Source organism: Ctenocephalides felis, unplaced genomic scaffold (assembly GCF_003426905.1).
Source record: "Ctenocephalides felis isolate EL2017-DRISC unplaced genomic scaffold, ASM342690v1 CF-g0.4_SCAFFOLD_03571, whole genome shotgun sequence".
Classification (NCBI taxonomy): Eukaryota; Metazoa; Arthropoda; class Insecta; order Siphonaptera; family Pulicidae; genus Ctenocephalides; species Ctenocephalides felis.
Window position 1 is genome coordinate 36,717,821 of NW_020539725.1, and position 23,007 is coordinate 36,740,827.

Below are 23,007 nucleotides of genomic sequence, written 5' to 3' on the forward strand. Positions count from 1 at the left end.
TAGGCGAATTGTAAGACCGCAATTTCGACGATTTAGATTCGAAACATGCTCGGAGTCACAGACGCGTTTTGGAAGCACAGCTTTTAAAAAGCGACATTTGCATAATAAACATTAAAGTCTAGTTCGGACGTCTGACAAGACCAAAAGAAGTGAAAACACTAGCGGCCATTTTTAATAATTACGATGCTTTGTGTGAAAGTTCTAAAGATGGCACCGCCTCTTGTGCAATGTTTTGACATTTCAACAATCGACTGCGAACTTCACGATGACAGTTCAACTCGGATCTGAGATTTGATTTGTAATACAGCAATTAACTGCAATGTGTAATTAAACATCAGTTTGATATTAGTTCGTTAATACATGAGTGATGTTTCTAATTAATTATTTGATATAAATCAAGTATTTCGTTAATAACACTGCATTCGTTTGTGTATTTATCATATCTTCATTTGACTGCATTTCATAAATTACAATTACGCCTGTTTGTTTTTAATTCACAATTATTTTCACCAGTTCTGATTCTAGTCTTAATATTAGAACATCATAGAAATTATTTTGGATCTTTATTTCTTATGTCATTTAACTATGTAGATCTACTCTAAGCAATTTTGATTAAACACCCAATAATTTTTTTAGTGTTGACTCAAAAACTTGCTTTAAAATAAGTGTTTTGTTTAATTTTATAACTGAGATCTGAGATTTGATTTGTATCTACAGCAATTAACTACGATGTGTAATTAATCATTATTTTGATATTAGTTTGTTAAAACACGAGTGATGTTTCTAATTAATTATTTGATATAAATCAAGTATTTTGTTAATAACACTGCATTCGTTTATGTATTTCTCATATCTTCATTTGACTGAGTTTCATAAACTACAATTACGCCTGTTTGTTTTTAGTTCACAATTATTTTCAACAGTTCTGATTCTAGTCTTAATATTAGAACATTATAGAAATTATTTTCTATCTTTATTTCTTATGTCATTTAACTATGTAGATCTACTCTAAGCAATTTTGATTAAACACTCAATAATTTTTTTAGTGTTTACTCAAAAACTTGCTTTAAAATAAGTGTTTTGTTTAATTTTATAACGATATTATAATGAATATTGAAGGAGGATACGTATATACATTCATAAAATTACTCCTTGTAACAATAATTAATCTTGATTATATTCGATAAGATTTTATTATTTAACTCTCCCGAATAATAAAATAAGTATTACGTATTTCAAATAAAAACTAATACATTTATCATATTATTTAAGCACTAGAGATATTTCATTCTGCTTTTAACAAATATTACGTTTATTCAAGTGACTAAATTTGGGCAAAGTTGTAAATTATATTGTTCGCCTTTATAAAACTAGAATACCCAATTGAATGTTCATTTTTTGTGCATAAATAATGAAATTTATATAAACAAAATTCATAAATATTTCATATATATTCTAATAATCAAATATATTGAAAGAATTATGAATAACTATAAAACTAGAATACCCAATTGAATGTTCATTTTTTGTGCATAAATAATGAAATTTATATAAACAAAATTCATAAATATTTCATATATATTCTAATAATCAAATATATTGAAAGAATTATGAATAACTCATAAATAAGCACAAACTATATTAGCAAACTTTAAATGTATGAAATAGAATGCGGCAAAAGATGAAAAAAATACTTTGTCACCTGAAAATGATCTCTTCCTATTTTTCATTAGTATATTAATTGAAATGGAAAAAGTTAGGAAAGAAGCTGTGTTAACTCGGGATGATTTTGATGGTGGGCCGGTTAGCCTTGATCTAATAGAAGAAAATTTATATTTAGGTGTGATAATATATCCCATTATTTCATAAAAGCATGAATAATAAGTTTAGTACTTTCAACAGGTAATGTTACAGCTGCATGTGATATTCCCACTTTAACAGAATTGAATATTAAATATATTTTGACAATAGATTCAGTTCCATTACCTCGACATATAACTGAAAATGAAAATTTTATTACCAAATATATTCAAAGTAAGTAGCACTAGATATCATTTATAATATAAATATAAATTTTATGTTGACTGAAACAGTTTGAGATAATTAAATTTAAATATATAAGTAAATATTGTGAATTTTATATCGAAAAAACAACTACTGAGTTGTTTTTTCCAACATGTCAAAGTAGTATACAATGTACCTTTTCGGCAGACTATTGTAAAACCATTAAATTTACTGAATGTCCTATACTGGACAGTTGTAAATAAAAGAGTTAATAAGATATAGATATACATATATAGATATATATAGATAGATAGAGAAGATAGATATATATATATATATATACATATATATATACATATATATATATATATATACATATATATATAATATATATATATATATATATACATATATATATATATATATATAACAAATAATAATGGAATAATTATTATTTGATATAATTTCACTACACTTACAACATAACGTTAGTTACAATATAATGTTAGTTACAATATAACATTAGTTACAATATAATGTTAGTTACAATATAACGTTAGTTACAATATAACGAATACATGTTGTTTTTAATTGCTATGCATTGAATTTCAGTTACTGATATTCCTAAAGAAGATATTTTATCAGTATTTGAATGCACAAACATGTTTATATCTGAAGCATTGGACAATAATCTAACAATATTAGTACATTGGTAAAGTAATCACATATGGATTTCTGAATGTATGAAATAATAATTCATATTATATTTTATTTAGTTATTATGGAATGTCTAGAAGTGCAGCCATAATTATTGCATATTTTATGAACAAATACAATTTACAATATGAGGAAGCATATCAAAGGTACATTTAGACATATTTTTTTGTAATGAAAGCACACAATTTTCAAGGTGTTTAATGTAAACCTCTTTCATAAAGTCAAATTAATATATATTTGTGTTTATTAGAGTTAAATCAAAAAGAAACCTCGTAAGCCCAAATCCAGGGTTTATTACGCAGTTGAAGCTTTATGGCAGTATGGGTTCGAAAATAGACAGAACGAACAATAAATATAAAATGTATAGGCTTAAAATTGCTGCAGATAAAGTTAGAAAAGGTAAATTATCTAATTGGCTTATCACTGCATGCCATCAAACTGTTCCAATACTTAATATTTATTACTAAAAAATTCTTTTTTTTTTGTTCTAGTTAAAATATTACCTCAAAGTTGTATGGAGCTCATACAACCTGATCCAGCATTATTGCAAGAAAGGCCTGATCCATTAGTTTATAGATGCAGAAAATGTAGAAGAATTTTAGCTTGCCAATCAAATGTAATTACACATAAAAAAGGAAAATCAGTAGGTAATATCTATAATTTGAAACTATGTGCATTAACATATTTAACAAAAACGAACGTTATATTTATTTTTAACTATTAAATAATATTTAGATTTTACCTTCCAAACGTTTTAAGATACTCTCATAAAAATATTTTTCGATATATAAAGTTATAAATGCTATAGATATTAAGTCAAAGTGTTATTAGATTGATAAGCATCAAACATCCTTCTGAAATATGTTGTTTTATTTATTTCAAGAAGATATGAGCAACACATCTCAAAATGATGAAATAAAAACTATGTCAGATATGAGTGCATCAGAAAATGAGATAACTAATTCTTCAATTAGTGGAGATGATGTTGCAACAATTGGTTCTAAAACAAAATCAACATCAGAAAATAGTCAGTCGAATGAGAGCATAAACATTCCAAATATGAGATCAAACTGTTCCCAAACTTATTTCGTTGAACCAATTGCATGGATGAAAGAAGTTACTCATAACACTCAAGGTAATTTTTTGAATGGGCGAAAAAATATGATAAATAATGAAAATTCATGAAATCATAACCTCGCCTTTGATTTTTTCACATTGTCAATTACGGTAATTCTTCTTTACATAAATTAATAACATAATTTGAGTTATATTAGTCTGCATGAATCTTCATCTATTACTATCTTTGCATCTATATTTGAAAATTAAGAACAGGCAATAAATCAAAGTTTTAAACAATATATAAATTTATATGAATATTACTTACAGGTAAACTGTATTGTCCTCATTGTAAAAATAAACTTGGCAGCTTCAATTGGCTTATGGGTAAGATTTTTCTTGATGCTTATTTTCAACCATAATATGTGTTCTTTTATGTTTCCATATCGATAGGATGCCAATGCCCTTGTGGAACGAAAGTGTCACCTGCATTTTATCTAGTCCCTTCAAAAGTAGAATGGTCAAATGTTGTTCAAAATATAGAATCTACAATATAGGCTCTTATTGATGTTGGTTACAGTATTATTACGAAAGTATGAAAATAATTTTAAATGTTTTCATGAGTGTTAATAATTCCTGTAAATTGTTGTTGAAAAATAAAATTATTTGACAATTCTGTGAGATTTAGTGTATTTAAATAACATAATAGATTTATTTATATTTTAAATAAGCTACAATGGAAACAACGCTTCTCATGCATGTCCACTAATCACTTCAATAAGCACACATTAAACAATACAACTTTGTTTTGATAACCCCAAATATTTATTAATAATTCTATACATAATTTATACAAATTATATATATATATATATATATATATATATGAATGTATATATATATATATATATATATATATATATATATATATACATATAGAATGAAATATAATAACAAAATTAAAATAATATGTAATATACGTCGCAAGGCTTGACCAAAATCATTTATAATTCTGATAAAAAATTGCACCTTTTTCCTTAGCTAAAAACTTTGTATTCTTTTTATAGATAATATTATGATATTTTACAAACTCACTTTGCCGCAGCTAATGATCACATTCTTACAAACCTCTTCGATTAAGGTAATTTAAATAGTTTTGAAAATGAATATGTTCTACAATCACTCAATTAACAAATAAAAAACTCTCATCAGTATCTGCGCAAAAGTGATCATTTATTATTTTATAAATGGCTTCTAGATATAATTTAACTACATAAAAATTTTAATATACCCAAAATATAAGTCATTGTCAGACGCAAGAAAATATTAAATCCAACTCAAACGAGAAAATATCGCAATTCACAAATTCTTTCGGGTCATTTCGGAATTCGTGCCAGCGCTTATTCAAGACAAAAGTGAAAAAAACTCTTTACATCTATTTAAAACGAGATTCCTTATAATTATTTAATTACGCTAACAAAAATCTCAAGTATTTGAGCTTCATGTCAACTTCACAATCATATGCTAATACAGTGATTCATTTATTTTTATTAATATAAAAATAATTCAATACTTCAATATTGAATTTGTCACAGGAATGATAAAATATTAAATTGAATGCTCCCGATTTGAAAAATATAAACCCCCCAAGCATTTTAAACACAAGACATTTTAATAAATTAAAAGTTTCTTGTAAAAATAAGATATCTAAATCTATATCTACCCAGTTTTATAAATTAAGATATTTTGGCTGTAATTGTAATTTTCCTAAAAACAATTTCATAAACTTCTAAATATATTACATTTATAAAAATAACAAATATTAAAATTTCCTTCAATATAAAACATGGATACTCTTCATACACATCAACCACACTTAAAGGAAAATAGAATCCAAATTATTAAAATAAGTTATTAATACTCTTGAAGAAAAAAATGATTGGATATACTAGCATATTATCAATAGCTTAATAACATTTTCTAGAGCTGTTTATAGAGGGACGAAGAAAAACAAATTGAGAAGTTCAATTAGTTTAAATTAAATAACTTAAAAGAATCATTGCTTTTTAACTTTATATATATATATATATATATATATATATTTATTATATATATATATATATATATATATATATACATATGTGTGTATACGTTATGAACAAGAATAACATTACACTTTTTGTAACAAAAATATAAAAATTGGAAGCTCTGAATAATAAGCATGATGAATGGTAAATTTATTTTAATTTCTCAAAAAACATTTACATTTTTGTTTTTTTATTCTCTCATTTTTTACTATTCAAGCAATATTGTTCCATGTTTCTTCAAGGGAATTAAGAACTTAATGCAATATATTAAAAATAACAATAAACGATACGTCCTCTTGCACTTAACGTTTATCAGTAAAATTATTATTTACATATACACATATTTATACGCATTAAATAATTATATGCAATACCAATCAACGGCGCATGCACTTACGTGATTGCATATTTAGATATACCAAAGTATATATTATATATTAACAAATTATTGTATATGTGTTAAGATACCCCATACACTCAGTGACAGTGTTCTGTTACATCAACTATTACAGATTTCTTCCAACCGAACAGGAAGTAACCAGTCGAAGCCCGGCGACCACGGCCAGACATAACCAGTAATTGTACGTCATGAACACCAACATAAGGAGAAAGGACACTGTTACCTGGACCGCATGCAGGATCGTTTGTAGGACGTTCATCCAACTCAACATGTGTTGCCTGTTGAAGTCAGATTCGATTAGAATGTGTCAAAATTAAGAGGAATTTTTACGAAATTAAACGCACACTGATATACATATTGTGATCTGATGATAATTTTGGAACTATTAATTTAGGAAGAGACTGCCAATTGGGTAAATGACAGATGTGTAATGTTGCAAGGCGATTTTCACCAGAACTTTAACGAATAGTTTGTTAGGAATTGTAATATGAACCAAACTTTGAAATACTATTGCTTAGAATGAGTCAATTATCAATTAAAACATACATTCGATCATGTTTCTGGATATAGTGACTTTATATAAAATTCAATCTAAATTCAATTTAGAGCAGGTCTCCAACAGCTTATGCTAGACTCAACGATTTATAAAATTCAATTATTTTACTACACTACAAAAATTAATCGATTAGTGTAGCTGCGTTTTTGAGATATATTCAGTTTTCATAATACAAATAATTATGAGAGAGGAAACGGTTTGACCTACCCTTACATAAATGTGAATATATTACCAGACCACGTAAAAGATTTGTTTATTATTATTGTCACTCAAATCAAAGTAATTTACTCGAAGCAACAATAACTAAATTAGACAATAGGCAAAATATGACAATATAGAAAAAATAATAATAAAAAGTATATTCATACCGAATAAAACAAATAACTTATATTTGAACTAGTGGTGCTTTAAGGCAAATATTGCTGGAACTTCCCGTTCCGTAATAAAATATTCGAAGAAGATATGCAAGAATTTTCATTTTCAATTTTTGACTCATTACTAAACTTATCCTGCGGGAAGAAAAATATAATTGCATTTGATTATTTTGTCTTAAACTACAAGTTTATATTTAATTTTTATTCAAATCAATATTATTTTAGATTTAGTTTCTTTCTATCAATTAATATATTCAAATATTTGTCTCTTTTCAATCCAAGTCTTATAAGATGCTTCAAAACGATTAAAATTTGTTTTTCGGGCGCACAAAGATTAAATTCTTCAGAAATCCATTAATTAATTAAAATTTAATTACGAAAAATATATTCTATCATCAGTGTACGTTATTTCGACATATGTAAAATATTAGTTATTAATATTCAGCATATGTTATACGTGCATGTTATAATAGCTTATGAAGTATATACATATGAAAAAATATCTGCATGCAAAGTAAAATAAAAAAATAAACTATAAAAAATGTTAACTAAAACAAAAGGTGCAATCGTGCAAATTGTGACCAGAAAATAAAAACTATGAAAAACTTGATTGTAAAAAAAAATGAAAGCTGTTTACAAGCCTTTTATTTATTAATCAAAGTATTAATAGAAGAAACGGCCACCATAAGTGCATGCTTAAATCTTATGTGATAACTTACGGCTGCTTATGTATAACTTCGCCGACCATGCTGAAATTTAAATATTATATTAAATATATAATATTTATTTACTAATAATTCATCATCGTAAATTCTGAATGAATAATAATTCATTTAATATTCTGAAAGTTGAATCTATTCGAAAAAAATTATAATTCATCATTATATATTACATATTTCGATATTTTGTTGCATTTTTATTGATAAACTGATATTGATAAAATTTTTTTTTTTAATATGGAAAATAAAACTTACTGCACTATTCGTCCGTCTTCTCCAGCCGCTTGTCCACCACTACCCGTTGCACTGGATGCAGCTGCCCCACGTTTACCCTTAAATCATAAAAAGTAAGTATTTACAAGATGGGCATTAATTTATTATAAAATAAACTCACTCCTCCTGCTTCATGTGCGACTGCTCTGTATTGTAATGAATTATGTGTCCTCCAAAATAAGTTTTCCCGATAGTACTTCAGGGATTCATATAAAGCAGCAGTGATGAAGATCGCAATCATTGATCCTATCAGGCCGGCTACGGTACTCGTTTTCCACCAGGAGAATAGAATGGTTTCTGTGCAACCGCCATGAAACTGTTGGATAAATCATTCTTGTAATAAGTATAACAAAATAAAATTTGGTATTAAATAATTATCTAGAAATAATACGACTAATGAATTTGTTCCTGATTTTCTAACAAGACGAACCTACAATTTATTCGCCTGGGATGTTGATGAATTTTACACAGTGATAGAGTAATGAAAACCAAATCCTTAAAATATTATAGCCCTGTGAGTAGTGTATTAATTACAAAAAAATAATTAAAGCTTATAATAAAAGGTTGCCTATCACTTTGTTTTCTAATCGATATCTTAAGGTGGTTAAACCGACACGGACTGACTCCCAATTTTTACATTTAGTTTTGCATGTTGGCATGTTTTTTATATTAAAAATCTTATACTTTAATATTGCAAACAATATTTATGAATACCAATTCATCACATTGAACAAAATCTTTAAGTGAATATATTTGTATTAACAATAAAGCATCTTTTATATTTTAAATGTTTCTGTAATTCACGGCACTAGCGCTTCCCATACTTGCTGAAAAGAATCTTTGAATCTAATCATAGTATATTTGATTCAAAGATTCTTTTATATTCTGATGAATTTAATAATATATTTTAAATTCTTTATTTCTATGTTTAACGGAGTACATGCATATTAAACAACGATGATAAAATATTCAATTTATCTACCTTTACCTAACTTTATTTAGTAATATTGGATAAATCGGTAATCTTATTATAGTGACGAGCAAAAATAAACTTTTATCTTCAGACCAAGTGAGCATAAACTGATATTGCATTAAAAAAAAGCAACTTTATCTATAGAAAAAAGTTGTGGTATTTTGAAGAAAAAAAACCTGCAGGTAAAAAAATAAAATAACGAAGCGAAAATAGTTCGATATAGTTCACAATTCTATTTCTCATTATATTGTTCTATCAACTAAAAGTTCTTTACTTTATGAAATAAATTTGTCTACATGATTGTTAATGTAGAATATTTAATCTAATCATTTCGTTCAAGTCGCATATTATCCAAAACGAATGAATATAGGAATTTATTTTATAAAACATTCTAACATTGTTTTGAGAAATGACTAAAAATACATACGACTAGAATATAATCGATGTTATGCATTTATATAAACTGTCATAATTCAAAAATTGATTGATGAAAATTGGAAATTCTGGCATAAACTGTCAAACTATTAAAAGAACTTCATTTTATCGATTTAACAATACGAGGAAACCAGCGATGAGAAATTGCAGGGTAAGAGTCAACGGTAATCATAATAAGGTTATTGTAACATTTACAAATGTGAAAAGATTTTTTTATTATTATTTATTTGATTTCGTTATACTATGCTAAAAGATAAATAAAAATAATGTAGAAACACTTCTTAATCATTAATAAATTAATTAAAGCACCGTTCATAAATCATGGCCTAATCATTATTATTAGTTTTACGGATAAATGTAGATATATTTTTATTTATTTATATATGTATTTATGTATAATATATATATTATGTATTAATTAGTAACTTTTATAATATAATATGCATATAAATATATATGAATTTATATACCCTGATTGATTTACCTCATGATACTATTGCATTCGCTTGAAAATTTCTCTATTGAATAGCTTGCAATAGGCAGAAGTCTAACAAATGCGATTAAATTTTTTGATTGAATCAATTCAAATCGGTAAAATACTTTTACGACTTAATGTTGTATAGTTCTTTTTAGAAATTAATTCTAAATAATATTTCATTTTTTAAATATTATTCACAGATCATAACATCATAAATATAATCAGCATGAACAAATAATACAAGATATTATTGAAAAAATCTTTAGAGAATATATTTTTGAACCATATTATTGAGCACATAAATGATAAAATTTAAAAATTTCTAATTAGTAAGCCAATTTGAAATATAGAAGAGGTATAGCAGATTATATCACATATTGGTAGTATATTATATATTATATATTATATTTAATGAGAAAAAACTAAATAGAAAATTATACAAGAGATGATTTAAAAATATGGATTAGGCGTCTATTACATGCGTTAAAGACACAGCGTGGCTTAGTAGTTAGAGATTCCAACAAGTTAATTGTCTTATTTGTCTTTAAAATTTTGTCAGAAAACTTGAGTATAAATAAAAAAAACAATACCAAATTTTCTTACCACCATTGACATCATCATGTGATCCACTGAACCACTCCTATGGTCGTGTTCCATATTTGGTGCTGCATCTTCGTGCATGTGACCAGTGTGATCTATCAAAATTAGTAAAGATTTAATATATATTCTTTTCAACTATATATTCTAATTATTACAATTAGCTCATTTTCATTAAAGCTATTAGAATTAGACAATATTAGAATAATCATCCATTCAAGAATTGAAATTATGAAGATAATGACAAACTTTCAAGAGGATTATTAACCAACTTGACAAAGAATGGCAGAAATTTAAGCTCACCGAATACTATAAAATTAGAATGCGAATTGCCGCCGTCAACACCAGTTGAGATTTGATAAAAAAAAATCGTTTCAATTCCATTTAAAATCCATCGTGATTGAAACTTAAACTTACACATTGAAGCAAATAAATAAAACTTTGAACAAACCTATCTTCATAATTTAAACTATTTTATTAGGGATTCAATTATATCTATGAAAATCAGAAAAATCTATGCTCACTAATTTCTCACCTAAACAATGGATAGATTTAACAGATTTATTAAATTTTTGCATAATTCTGCAGGATTACCCATTAATTATAAAAATTAATTCAAAAACAATTACCCATTGGAGGATTATGAACTGGAAGTTCCATGGAAGACTTGGGATCATGTGCCATATGATGACTGTGGTCCATCATGGAATGGTTCATCATCGAATGATTCATCATACCGTGGTGGTGGCTCATTGCATGATCCATTGTTAGTCTACAAAATAATATATTGGAATTATAAATTTATAACATTTTGTATATATATGCACATAGAAACATATTACATATCTATATCAAAAATTTCGGACGAACCTATTATATGAAATAACTAAAAATGAACAAGAGTTATGTTTCAAATATTTTAATAATATATTTAACATATCGATAAAATAGAAATAATTAATAAGTGTTAAGTGTTATTATACTTATTCATATGTCTTAGTAAAGGGATTAATTATAACTAAAACAAATACTAGATATAAAAATATTGGGAATTGTTCAGTATTGTTGAGAATAACATTTTGAGCCATTGTTTAATATTCTAGTAATTTTCTAAATTATAACTTTAATGTTATTAAACCTTAACAATAACCATTTTAATAAAAAAAGACAGTACAGCGATTTAACACAATATATACAATGTACCATAATTGTTATCAACAATAATATCAATTTCTTAAATGCATGCAAACTTCAATGGCAATGCATTTCAAAAGACTGTTAGATATCAAATTGAATGCCCAAAAAATGTCTGTATGTATATAACAGAAAATATTTATAAGCATTGAGCATTATTATTAACTTTAACAATTCATTTCGAGGTTTAAAAGAATTTTAAAAGTGTAATTCTCTTAGGGGGTATGTATACTGCACAAAATTTTAAGTGTACTCCATAACTTAATAATTTAAATAAAAAAATTATAAATAATTAAACTCCAGTTTGATCAATTTTATCGGAGTTAAGAGTGAAAATTTTGAAGTATTTAAAAAAAATGAAATTAAGCACATACAGTTTAAAATGTTTTTTAAAAGAATTTTAAAAGTGTAATTCTCTTATGAGGTATACTGCACAAAATTTCAAGTGTATTCCATAACTTATTAATTTAAATAAAAAATTATAATTAATTAAACTCTAGTTTGATCAATTTTATCGGAGTTAAGAGTGAAAATTTGAAATAATTTGAAAAAAAAATGAAATTAAGCACCTACATTTTAAAATGTTTGTTTAGCTCCTTAATAGCATTAAAGAAAGTTTTTGTATACAACAAGCTGAAGGAGAATAGAAGAAACAATGTTAGGATTTTCGTAAAATTATTTACATGCATGCAATACAGAAGAATATTCATACTGTTCTTTTTAAAAAGACAAGAATCATGCATATAAAATGACTAAATAAAAAAAATGTTAAAAACACTGCTTCTAAAGTAACAGTTGACAGTCACCCAACAACTATTTCCAAAAAACTTTTATTAGAGCTGGATTAAAAGTCATATGTAATATTTTGAATTAAAGTACGCACATATTTTTTACTATCACGGAACACTATGAAAGGATATTATAATTTTAATTAAAATTTATAGTTCAGAAATGAATTATTCGTGCATGTCGATCAAACGGCTTCTATTTATTGACTGTGCAAATTAATACGTCTGTAATAATATAAATGCATCGCATAAGAAACACGCACAAGTCGTCATTATGTTTATGTTTATTAGTTTACATAGTCCAGACTTCTAAAACAATGCAGATTGTTATTCGAGTGACAATAACCGGTATGGCATTTGAAAATGTATGCCGAAAAATCTTAAATATTCCGAAGCGCAGTAAATTTTTAAACAAATTATTATTTTGTATTTCGGTCCAAAAAATAGAACCAATTCATCTAATATTAAAACATTACCCTTTGTTACATTATAATTACTTTCATAAAATTACAGATCATTCTAAATAGCGAAATTTACCGCCTTTCTATAAATCGCACAATTTAAAGACCAATAAATTAGAATTAGGATGAACATCATAAATGTATGACAAATAGTTACCAATTTCGACAAGTATGTTATTTCTTGCATTTATTGGTATCAATATATTATATTTATATATTTTCATATTTTTATGTTTATAATTTCATTTAATGGCGTTTTAGTTCAAATGGTTAGTTTAGTTCTTGTATAGATAATACCAACTTTCTGCTGCCTAAAATACATAAAAAGTAACTATAAACTATAATTAATTCATAAGTTGTAGAGGTAAATTAATTAGACACATTAATTGTATGATCTCCCTGAATATCATATATTATATTTTGAATAATAACGTTAAATTATTTAAATGTTCATAATATTATATATAAGACTATATAAGGGTATAAATAAGACGTTTTTGCAAAAATATTTTACCATGTATCCAATTTGGAATTAGGCGTGCAAAGCGGTTTCATATTTTGAAGTGGAATATTTTGATATAAAATAAAGGAAAATGAAGCAGCAAGGCAAGAGACAAATTTTAGATATGACCAGATATAATATTCAAATATAACTTTGTCTTGCAAATAATACTTTTCAAACATTATTTTACGTTCTTTAATGTCTGTTTAGTTCACAGCATTTTATCTCTATTGCCATACATAAATTAAGTTCCTTGAACATATCATTTTTTCTTAGCTTCGTGAATCAAGTGGGTACTTTCTGTACAATATGGACTAAAACAATTTTACATTTATCTCAAAATCATGTCCGATGACATATAAATTGTATTTTTTTGTAATGAGTATCCTCTATTAATTATGTCTAGAGTTTTGATTTGTTTCTCTTGAGATTTAGGTGCATTAAATTAGATATTGGCAGCACACAATGATTAGATTAGATTAGAAAACCATTGAGTAAATCTTGTGATAAATATTTATTGATCTATTAATATATGTAGATAACAAAAACTACATTTTCACTTTCACAATTTCATAAATGTGAAAAGGATTTGAATCAAATTGTCCAAGTCGTAAACTGCATAATAAAGATGATAGATAACTAAACAAAACAATTAAAACCAAGTATCAGCCTTAATGTATGATTTTATAATTTCAGTTTTATGCTGATGTATAGAAATAATAAAAAATAAATAACCTTCCATTTTGACGATATTGTGAAACACAGTTGAACAAATATAACCGTTTCAAATAAATCTTGAACGTGGTATTCGAATTGTACAATAACATATAATTACTAAAGAATGAAAGTGGTAAAATGTAAATGTTTTTCTATTAGTTTAAATTTGCTCAAGTGATTATAAGGAAAGGTTTTCTATTTTTAAACAACTATATCTTGACATAAATAATATATTTAAATGCGCATTTTATATGAGTAATTCTATATTAAAATCATAATTTTTATAGGCAGTCTAACAAAAAATATTCATTTTCCTTATAAGATTCTTATGAAAAGTTCACCTTTTAGAAGATTGTTGGCTGGAGCCTTCGTAAATAGCGAGATTTTATTTATAACCTAAAAACACAATTTAAGCAAGAGAGAAATGAGCTGATATGAAAAAAGGTTCGTTGAGAGTATGTAACAATAGGTTAGCAAAATTTCCTTTTCAAGTAATCGAATAAATTAATTTGAAACAATAATTAAGTCAATGTTAATAAAAGTTTGAATATCAATTAATACATTTTTATAAATTAAATAAAATTTAATTTATAAAATATAGTTAAAGGACAATATATAAGAAATAAATAATCGGTGTAAACTTTTTCAGAACAATGAAAACCAATTCATTTTGATACAAAGCATTTGCTAAAATAACAACCAAATTATTGAATGGAGCAATCGTCATTGTATTGAACGAAATCAATCAACTATGTCGCGTAAACTATATAAATTCCTGGAAGCAGATTGAAGAATTTACTGTTATGTTATAAAAGTCGTAAATATCAAACAAGTTCTTACAGAACCACTAATTATTGGCTAAACTACATTAAATAATTATATTAATAACCAGATCATTTATAAAGAAGCTACTTATAATTGTATTAAAATATGCACACTGAACAATTTTATCCATAACCTTTGATTTATTTACAATAAATGAAAGAATTCCAACACTTTAAATAATGCAAATAATATATATAGTATATATAAAATATATCAATTTGATAAGTGATTTGAGTGATTTTAATTTGCATAAAGTCCGAGTTGCATGAATAGAGTTATCTGCATTGGCCAAAAATGATTTTTGTTTTTATATAGCCATAAGTTTAGGTATATTTCTAAGTCTATTTGGGAATCAAATAGATCTTTTTTTCCTATCATCAAAATATAAGCCTTTTTAGAAAGCATCTCAACGATTGATGCCTATCTGTATTTAATATATATTTCATTATTAGAATTATTCTCCGATACTGAAATGCGCTTAGTAACATATTTTCATAAATAGATAATCTAGAGTTCTAGACTCTAGAATATAAACTGCTTGACATCCTTGTTCTTTCCTCAAGATCTTAATATTTTAACTAGAGTATAATAAAATCCATAACAACAATCCTACGTTATTCAAAATTATTGTTTCATTAATAAGTAATAAATTTTTCTGTTGAATCATTTCTTGAAAATGTTACAAATATAATAAACACAACGTCATATAATAATTCATCAAAAATTTAAAAGTAAAAGCGTTATTACAGCACATATTACCCAACAGTAGCTAATTAAATTAATAACAATAAGCATGTGTTCAATTGTAGTACATTTGGCAAATAATCATAAGCATTCCAAGTAGTGATTTATGAGTAATTTTAAAATATGTATTACAATATGTTTAGGCTTCGTAACAATACCAAATAATAAACAATTTAATCGCAATTTGAACTACTACCAGAATCAAATATCGCTGGCAATACGATTTATAAGCAAATATAAAATACATAAATAATTATGTGCCTAAAGAATTAAAATAGTACTTTCATTATTGAATAAGAAAATCTCTAATGGATATATGAAACAAATAGAATATAATAAAACATAAATGCAATGACGCAAAATCTAATCTATTTGTTTGGTGGTGAATTCTCAAGAGGTGTTTATCGATCTATAGATATATTGATAAGATAAAGTTTTTGAAATCGCTATAATGTTTACATAAACATAACTAATATTATTAATATGTAAGCTAATGTGAAAATGCGACAATTATTATAATATTGAGCTATATTGAATACATGAAACCATATCAAAGTAGTGATGGTAGTAGAGGTGGTATATAGATAACACCACTACAGATAGTAAAGCACAATATTTGTAAGAGAAATCGTGAAAATTACTCTATACTATATAAATCCGACACTATAATAAAGTTCTTATTAGTGTAACAAACTATAAACAATTTACTTGATCTCAAATTGAGAGACTGAAAAAAAAATGGCCTACCGATTTTTGATTCAATTTACGACTGATTCTAAATCATTTTTAATGATACCATAAAATTCATGGTATTTAATTTATTAATAATTATGGTATTGAATTAATTAATTATATATAAAGTTAATGATAAATGACAAAGTCTGAAGTACATTAATATGAAATAATAAAAGTGCAAAAATATTGACACTATCAGTATTTTAACAAACTTCAAATATATTAAAAGTTTCTGAAAAGTAAAGAAAATAAAGCTATTATTTAATTATCTGTAATTAAAGACACGTAAAACCGGTTCAAATTTTATTAAATAATTTCAGTTGCAGATCATTCAAAATAAGAATTTCTCAAAAATTTGGGACAATACGGAACTAGAAATCCGCTTTAGAGACAAATATTGCTTATATAAAATCCCGGGATTCAAAGTTAAATTGCAGAACTAATCCGAATGGTTACTTTGATGGTTACCGGATTTCATTTTTTGGTGAATTATCCAGAAACCCTTAATCGTTTAAAATGATTTTGTAAATATTAAATAATAAAACTTCATATCCCAGAGCATATAAAACGCGAAAGCAACAGACTGAAAACGGCTTTCTCTGTCTGGTTACATAATGCACATTAAAATGACACGAGCACGATTCTCTACATAAAATTATTATAGACAAGCTCAACGTGAGCATGAAGTAGTATTTTATAAAACAATGATTTTCCTATAAAAAAGCAAAATGCTTTGTGGTATAAACCATTCCCGAGAGAAATCCTAGTTAACCTAAGAATATTCTTCTTTTTTATATATTAAATTAACAATTAGTACTAAATCTTGTTTTCAAGACTGACTCTTTTTGATATGTTTATTATTAGAATAGCTTAGAATTTATTATTATTAGAATTATTACAATTGTGGGAGTCGTAATGATTATGACAATATATTAAATTAGAAACTCCCAACATAAAAAATATATCAAATTTATTGACTATAAAAATATTACGATATCAAAAATATACATGACATATCCCATCGTTTACCAAAACCATCCTGCTTGATATCCCCACACACTCCCTGCCCAGTGTTGATCTCACAGTTTAAAAAGAAAATACAGGGAAACACGTTATAAAAATGTGGTGGGAAAGCAGATTATAGCAGACCAGTGTTGTAATACTGGTCAATTACAAATTTCCATGATTCGTCAGCAGATCCACCGTATGTGGTGATTCGACCTGCCATCAACTCCATATTCTGCATAAGATTCTGACTAAAAAAAACATGTGCAAAATTTCCTGTACCTCGATGTCGGTGAACTTCTAAGATTCAGCCTCGATCTAATTGGTATTAGTTATATCAGAATTACTTAATGTTTAGAATGCATAATTTATGAGTACAGTTTCCATCTCTGCAAGCGTTGCATTCGTATCTGATGAGTTCCGATCAGAGAAAGAAGTTGGCTCTTTATCCAAATCAGGATCATTGGTTTCTTTGACATAAGAGTCCAGAATTGTGGAATCCAATAAATTATGTCAAATTTTGTTTTGACTCGTCGTTGTCACCGATAATGGGAGGTAGCATTATAAGACGATTTGTTGAGTTAACAGAGAAAGACAGGTTGAATTGCATTCCAATGAAAAGTTCAGGCTCCAAATTATTTTTTCTGTCAGCAATAAACACTGAGGTCTGGGTATACCAAATGAGTAACCTCGGAAGTCTGATCCAGATAGTAAGTGCGTTAACTATGATGGATTGGACTGGACGTACCTTATAGGTCGTCTCTGAAGACCAGTGATTGTGGTGCTGCGTCAAAATCAATTTTTCTTAAATCCTCGAAAAATAAAACTCCTTTGTCTTCATCTATCACGTCGGGATCACCAATGTGGGAGTCGTAATGATTATGACAATATATTAAATTAGAAACTCCCAACATAAAAAATATATCAAATTTATTGACTATAAAAATATTACGATATCAAAAATATACATGACATGTCCCATCGTTTACCAAAACCATCCTGCTTGATATCCCCACACAATTATTACTATTACTATAACTGATAATTTTTCGTTGGGCAACGCACCGCCATAAAGGATATTTTCACTTGAAAACATATTGCTATCCGCTATCTATATTATCAAGTGAAAACTGATGCCAATACTTGACATCAGGCTGTCCGAGCTAGTCATGAAACAACTAATCCGAGCGGGGAACCTCAACTACTGATTTAAAGTCCATAGCTCTATCCGTAATCCGTGGGAGAGCGCCTATTCTTCAAATTAAGTCACATGTTTAAATTTAAATTTTATTTGTTAATATTATTTAGTTTAGTTTTTTATCTGTACAACATAATAATTCTACCAATACTAATCAACTGATCCGTCGATATCAATACTTGCCACAACATATATAGAGATACTGATGAAGGCCATTTAACAAGAAATATTTAAAAAAATATATAAATTATCCGTATTTGTTATATTTCCATATCCATAATACATAATTTGATATTAGCCAAAGAAATAAATGCACAAATAAAGATATTTACTTTAGAAGTGGTTTCATTCATTGTAGCATTTTAAATTTAAAAACTTAAGTGTAATTTTCTAAATCAGAAGGAATTTATTTCATTTCATTATCTCTTTTAATGAGTATTGAAATTATTTTACAGCAATATTCTCAAAATTACTTATTGGTGTAACAATTAAAGCATCAAGTAATAGACTTTTGCCGTTATAGCGTGTTTTTTGCTAGATTTTAGCCGTTTGCACTTATGTATGGTTTTAGCCGTTATATTTAGCAGTTCAGTCAGTGGCGGATCCAGGGGGGGGGTCACGGGGGTCATGACCCCCCCCTGAGCCTGTTTTAGGACTTAGATAAAACACTAATTCAACAACAAAATTACTTCATATTGATCTTATTTATGTATTTTGTTACCAAACATATTTTACAACTCGAATATTTAACTGATTGTAGACGAATGGCGGAATCAAAAACCCTAAAATTTAGGGATTTTCTAATCGTATTGCGAATATATGTTTTATTACAGTTTAGGAAAAAAAAATCATTCAAAAATCAAAAAAATAAACTGATTGTGAGTGGCCCTTATGCATGAACTTTCAGTAATCCTATTAATAGACGACTTAATCAACATATAAAATAGTGGTGTATGGCATCGTGCCTTAAGGCAAATTGCTGAAACTTCCCGTACCGTACAGAATGTTCAAGGAATATTAAATGTTTTCAAATAGATTGTTAAAATTACTGTAACAATGTCCAATATTTATAAAAATTATATAAACTGAATTGCAAAGTTAATACTATTTATTTAAATTGAAACAATTTTTTTTCAAAAGCAATTATTTTGTCAAAACATGCAGAAAGTTCTTTGAATCATTCAAATCGGTCGCTCAGTTCTCTCAAAAACTACCATTTTTTGCACATTTGTCTCTGTATCTTCGAAATGGATGGACACCTGCCTTTGCCAAAAACTAATCATATCTTCTCCCAATCATTACAAATTGGATGTTTTTTATGTCATTCAAATCGGATGCTCCGTTCTCTCAAAAACTCGATTTCTAGTTTCTGCACTCTTTGCTCTTTATCTCCGTAACTGCTGGACATGCCTTTGCCAAAAACTAATCAGCTCATCTCCCTATTAATTCCATTGAAATCGGTTGATATGTGCGCCCTAAAACGTGGACAAAAAATGCGGACATACAAAACACACACACACGCACATCTATTTTTTCTGAGGTATGCCAGAGTTCAGATATCTTCAAAACGTCGAGAAATGCAAAAAATCATTTTAGATTTGAATGATTTTTTTTGCATTTCTCGACGTTTTGAAGATACCTGAATACTTTGGCATACCTCAGAAGAAATTGATATGTGTGTGTGTGTATTTTGTATGTCCGCATTTTTTTGTCCACGTTTTGTCCATCGCTGTAAACTATTTTGAAGTGAGAAACTATTGCAATTTTTTTCAAATATAGTAGTGATTTTTGAAAAATGGTTTGAATAATACACATTGATGGAAAATAATCCAAAACTTTAATTATCATAAGTAAACTACTTGTCGCAGGCCTAGTTTAGTACGTTCATTTAGAGCAGAAACTCTATCGCCATGTAAAGTTTCACTTAAATCGCAAAAAAATGACAACCTATTATGAAAAAGAAACGACTTGACCGATCTTCGCCAGAAACCATTTATTTCTAAATGATATCAATCGAATAGTTTAAGCAAAAACGGCTAAGAATTTTTGACAAAAACATGGACGATAATTTTAGCACTTTTCTGCCAATAGTAAAGAAACGGATCGACCAATTTTCTCAAAAAACTAATCAACGCAAGCGCTTATCCAGTTTCATTTTATAGTTTTTAAATTTTAACATCGGTTCAGACGAGAAAACGTCGAGGAAAGGTCAAAATTTGACTTACGACAAAGACGCAGATTATTTATAAAAAAATACACATATATAAGGTTAGGCGGATCCAATTTAACTTTGAGCAATTATATTGTGAAAACTAAACAAAAAACATAACAACCAATAGGACACATCAAATAAAAAGCATCTGACTATGTTTTAGTCCAACTTCCAGCTAATTCATCACTGTAAAAATGTGTTTTTTTCTGTTTTTTAAAAATTTGTCACTTGGTCTTTTTTACCCCATAGACGGGGTAAAATCGAACGGCGAGAGGACAAACAATCCAATTTACTATTCTTAATTTTAAAGGGGTTTAGCTACATTATTCAACCAATGAAAAATATGAATTTTATAGATACATTTTTACAGAGATAACTCTATATATAACCTTAATTTGATATTTTGTCCAAAATATTCACCAGCAAAGTTGAAATAAATATTTATTTAATTTCTCTTGTAAAAATGCTTCTTTTAACGTCGTAAGAATCAGGGTGATGGCTGGTTGTACATTTTTCCTTCCACTTTCAAATATTGTTGTTAAGAAATCCTTAACTTTACTTTAAGGGGGTATTCTACTGTAGAATTTTGAAAAAATCGAAAAATTTTTTTTTCCACATTTTCAAAGTTTAGTTATTCAAAAATATGTCATTAAAAGGATTTTTCAAAATTACTATTATTTCCTGAGTTATAGCCGTTTTAGTGACGTGGCCTCGGTTCGGGTCCGACTTGTCTCAAAACTTTGAACGCGTTTTTCTCGGAACTACTTTTTTCGAGCTGGCGGTAAGGATATCTCGAGTTCTAATGAACCGATTTACTTCAAATTTGGAGAGGATCTTCTCTATATATCGCTTTATCGTATGGACCTTGCCGAAAACTATAACTTTTCATTTAGTATTTTTAAAAAAATCGGAATTGTTAAAAAAACATGAAAAAAAATATTTTTTTTTTCAAACTGCCGCCATTCAACCAAAAAAATTTTTTTTAACTTATCCAAGGTTCATACGATAGCGGCATCTATTATAATTAAGAATCCATCTATTTTTTATGTTTCAAATCACCAGGAGGGTTGGAATCATGTACGCCAGGACACCCTCTTTTTTTGGGAACCCCCACTTTGACTGCTCATAACTTTGTGAATTTCAATTATTTTTTTTTAATAATTTTTTTATGTAATAATAAAATATCAATAAACAAATGATAAAAAATCGATAGTAAAAATATTATTTGTTTCCTTTATACAGCGCTTCAAAAATCGGGCGAAATTCATGCGTCTACAGTAGAATACCCCCTTAATCCTTAACCTCCTTGAGATATCGGTGGTGGACCTTTTTACCCGCGAAGCCCCGCTCTATCTTATATGTATATATATATATATATATATATATATATATATTAAATTTGTTACATACTCATTGAGGACTATAAAAACTTTTCAATTATGACCCCCCCCTGACGCCGAAGCTGGATCCGCCACTGAGTTCAGTTACCTACTAAAACGAAAATTCACAATATCAAAAAATTTATGACACCGCACAGAATGCTATATGTGACCTACACCAACTTTTAATCAGTTAAAACTTGAAATAGTTTTAGACTGTCTTTTTAATAATAATAAACTCTGATTTGTACCGGCGACGTTTTAAATAGGCCACGTCCGCGCTGATAACGAACTCATGATACAACCTCTTGTTTTATTAAAATTGATTAAGATTGAATTGGGTTTGAAGTCCCTATTGTTTTAACTGAACTATTTGCGCATCATATCATATGTATAACATAAATGAGACAAAATAAATTTATGTATTTTATTAAACAATTCAATTTTTACAATGCTCTATTCTAAGGTATTTTATATTTTTATTTATATATGTTGTGCGTTTTGTGCATATTGAGTATAATTTTTTATTTGTTGAAAGGATTTAGTCACAATTCAGTAAAGCATTCCCAATATAATTC

At 27.1% G+C, this 23,007-nt stretch overlaps 1 protein-coding gene and 1 pseudogene across 4 annotated transcripts; one reads left to right on the forward strand and one right to left on the reverse strand.

Annotated features, from left to right (window-relative positions):
- The first annotated feature begins 277 nt into the window (after positions 1-277).
- Positions 278-4,334, forward strand: LOC113385273 (dual specificity protein phosphatase MPK-4-like). Of its 4 annotated transcripts, none has more exons than XM_026623113.1 (10): positions 278-399; positions 1,669-1,840; positions 1,903-2,034; positions 2,617-2,716; positions 2,781-2,867; positions 2,972-3,120; positions 3,213-3,368; positions 3,605-3,856; positions 4,108-4,164; positions 4,231-4,334. In XM_026623113.1, the coding sequence occupies exons 2-10, from the start codon at positions 1,747-1,749 to the stop codon at positions 4,332-4,334; spliced, it is 1,131 nt and encodes a 376-aa protein (XP_026478898.1). In that variant the 5' UTR covers positions 278-399; positions 1,669-1,746. The 4 variants fall into 4 exon arrangements, with proteins under 4 accessions (XP_026478898.1, XP_026478901.1, XP_026478899.1 ...); XM_026623116.1 differs by having other exon boundaries at positions 3,608-3,856; XM_026623114.1 differs by having other exon boundaries at positions 327-430.
- Positions 4,335-6,065: 1,731 nt separating this feature from the next.
- Positions 6,066-23,007, reverse strand: part of LOC113387072 — a 30,327-nt pseudogene continuing 13,385 nt past the window's right edge.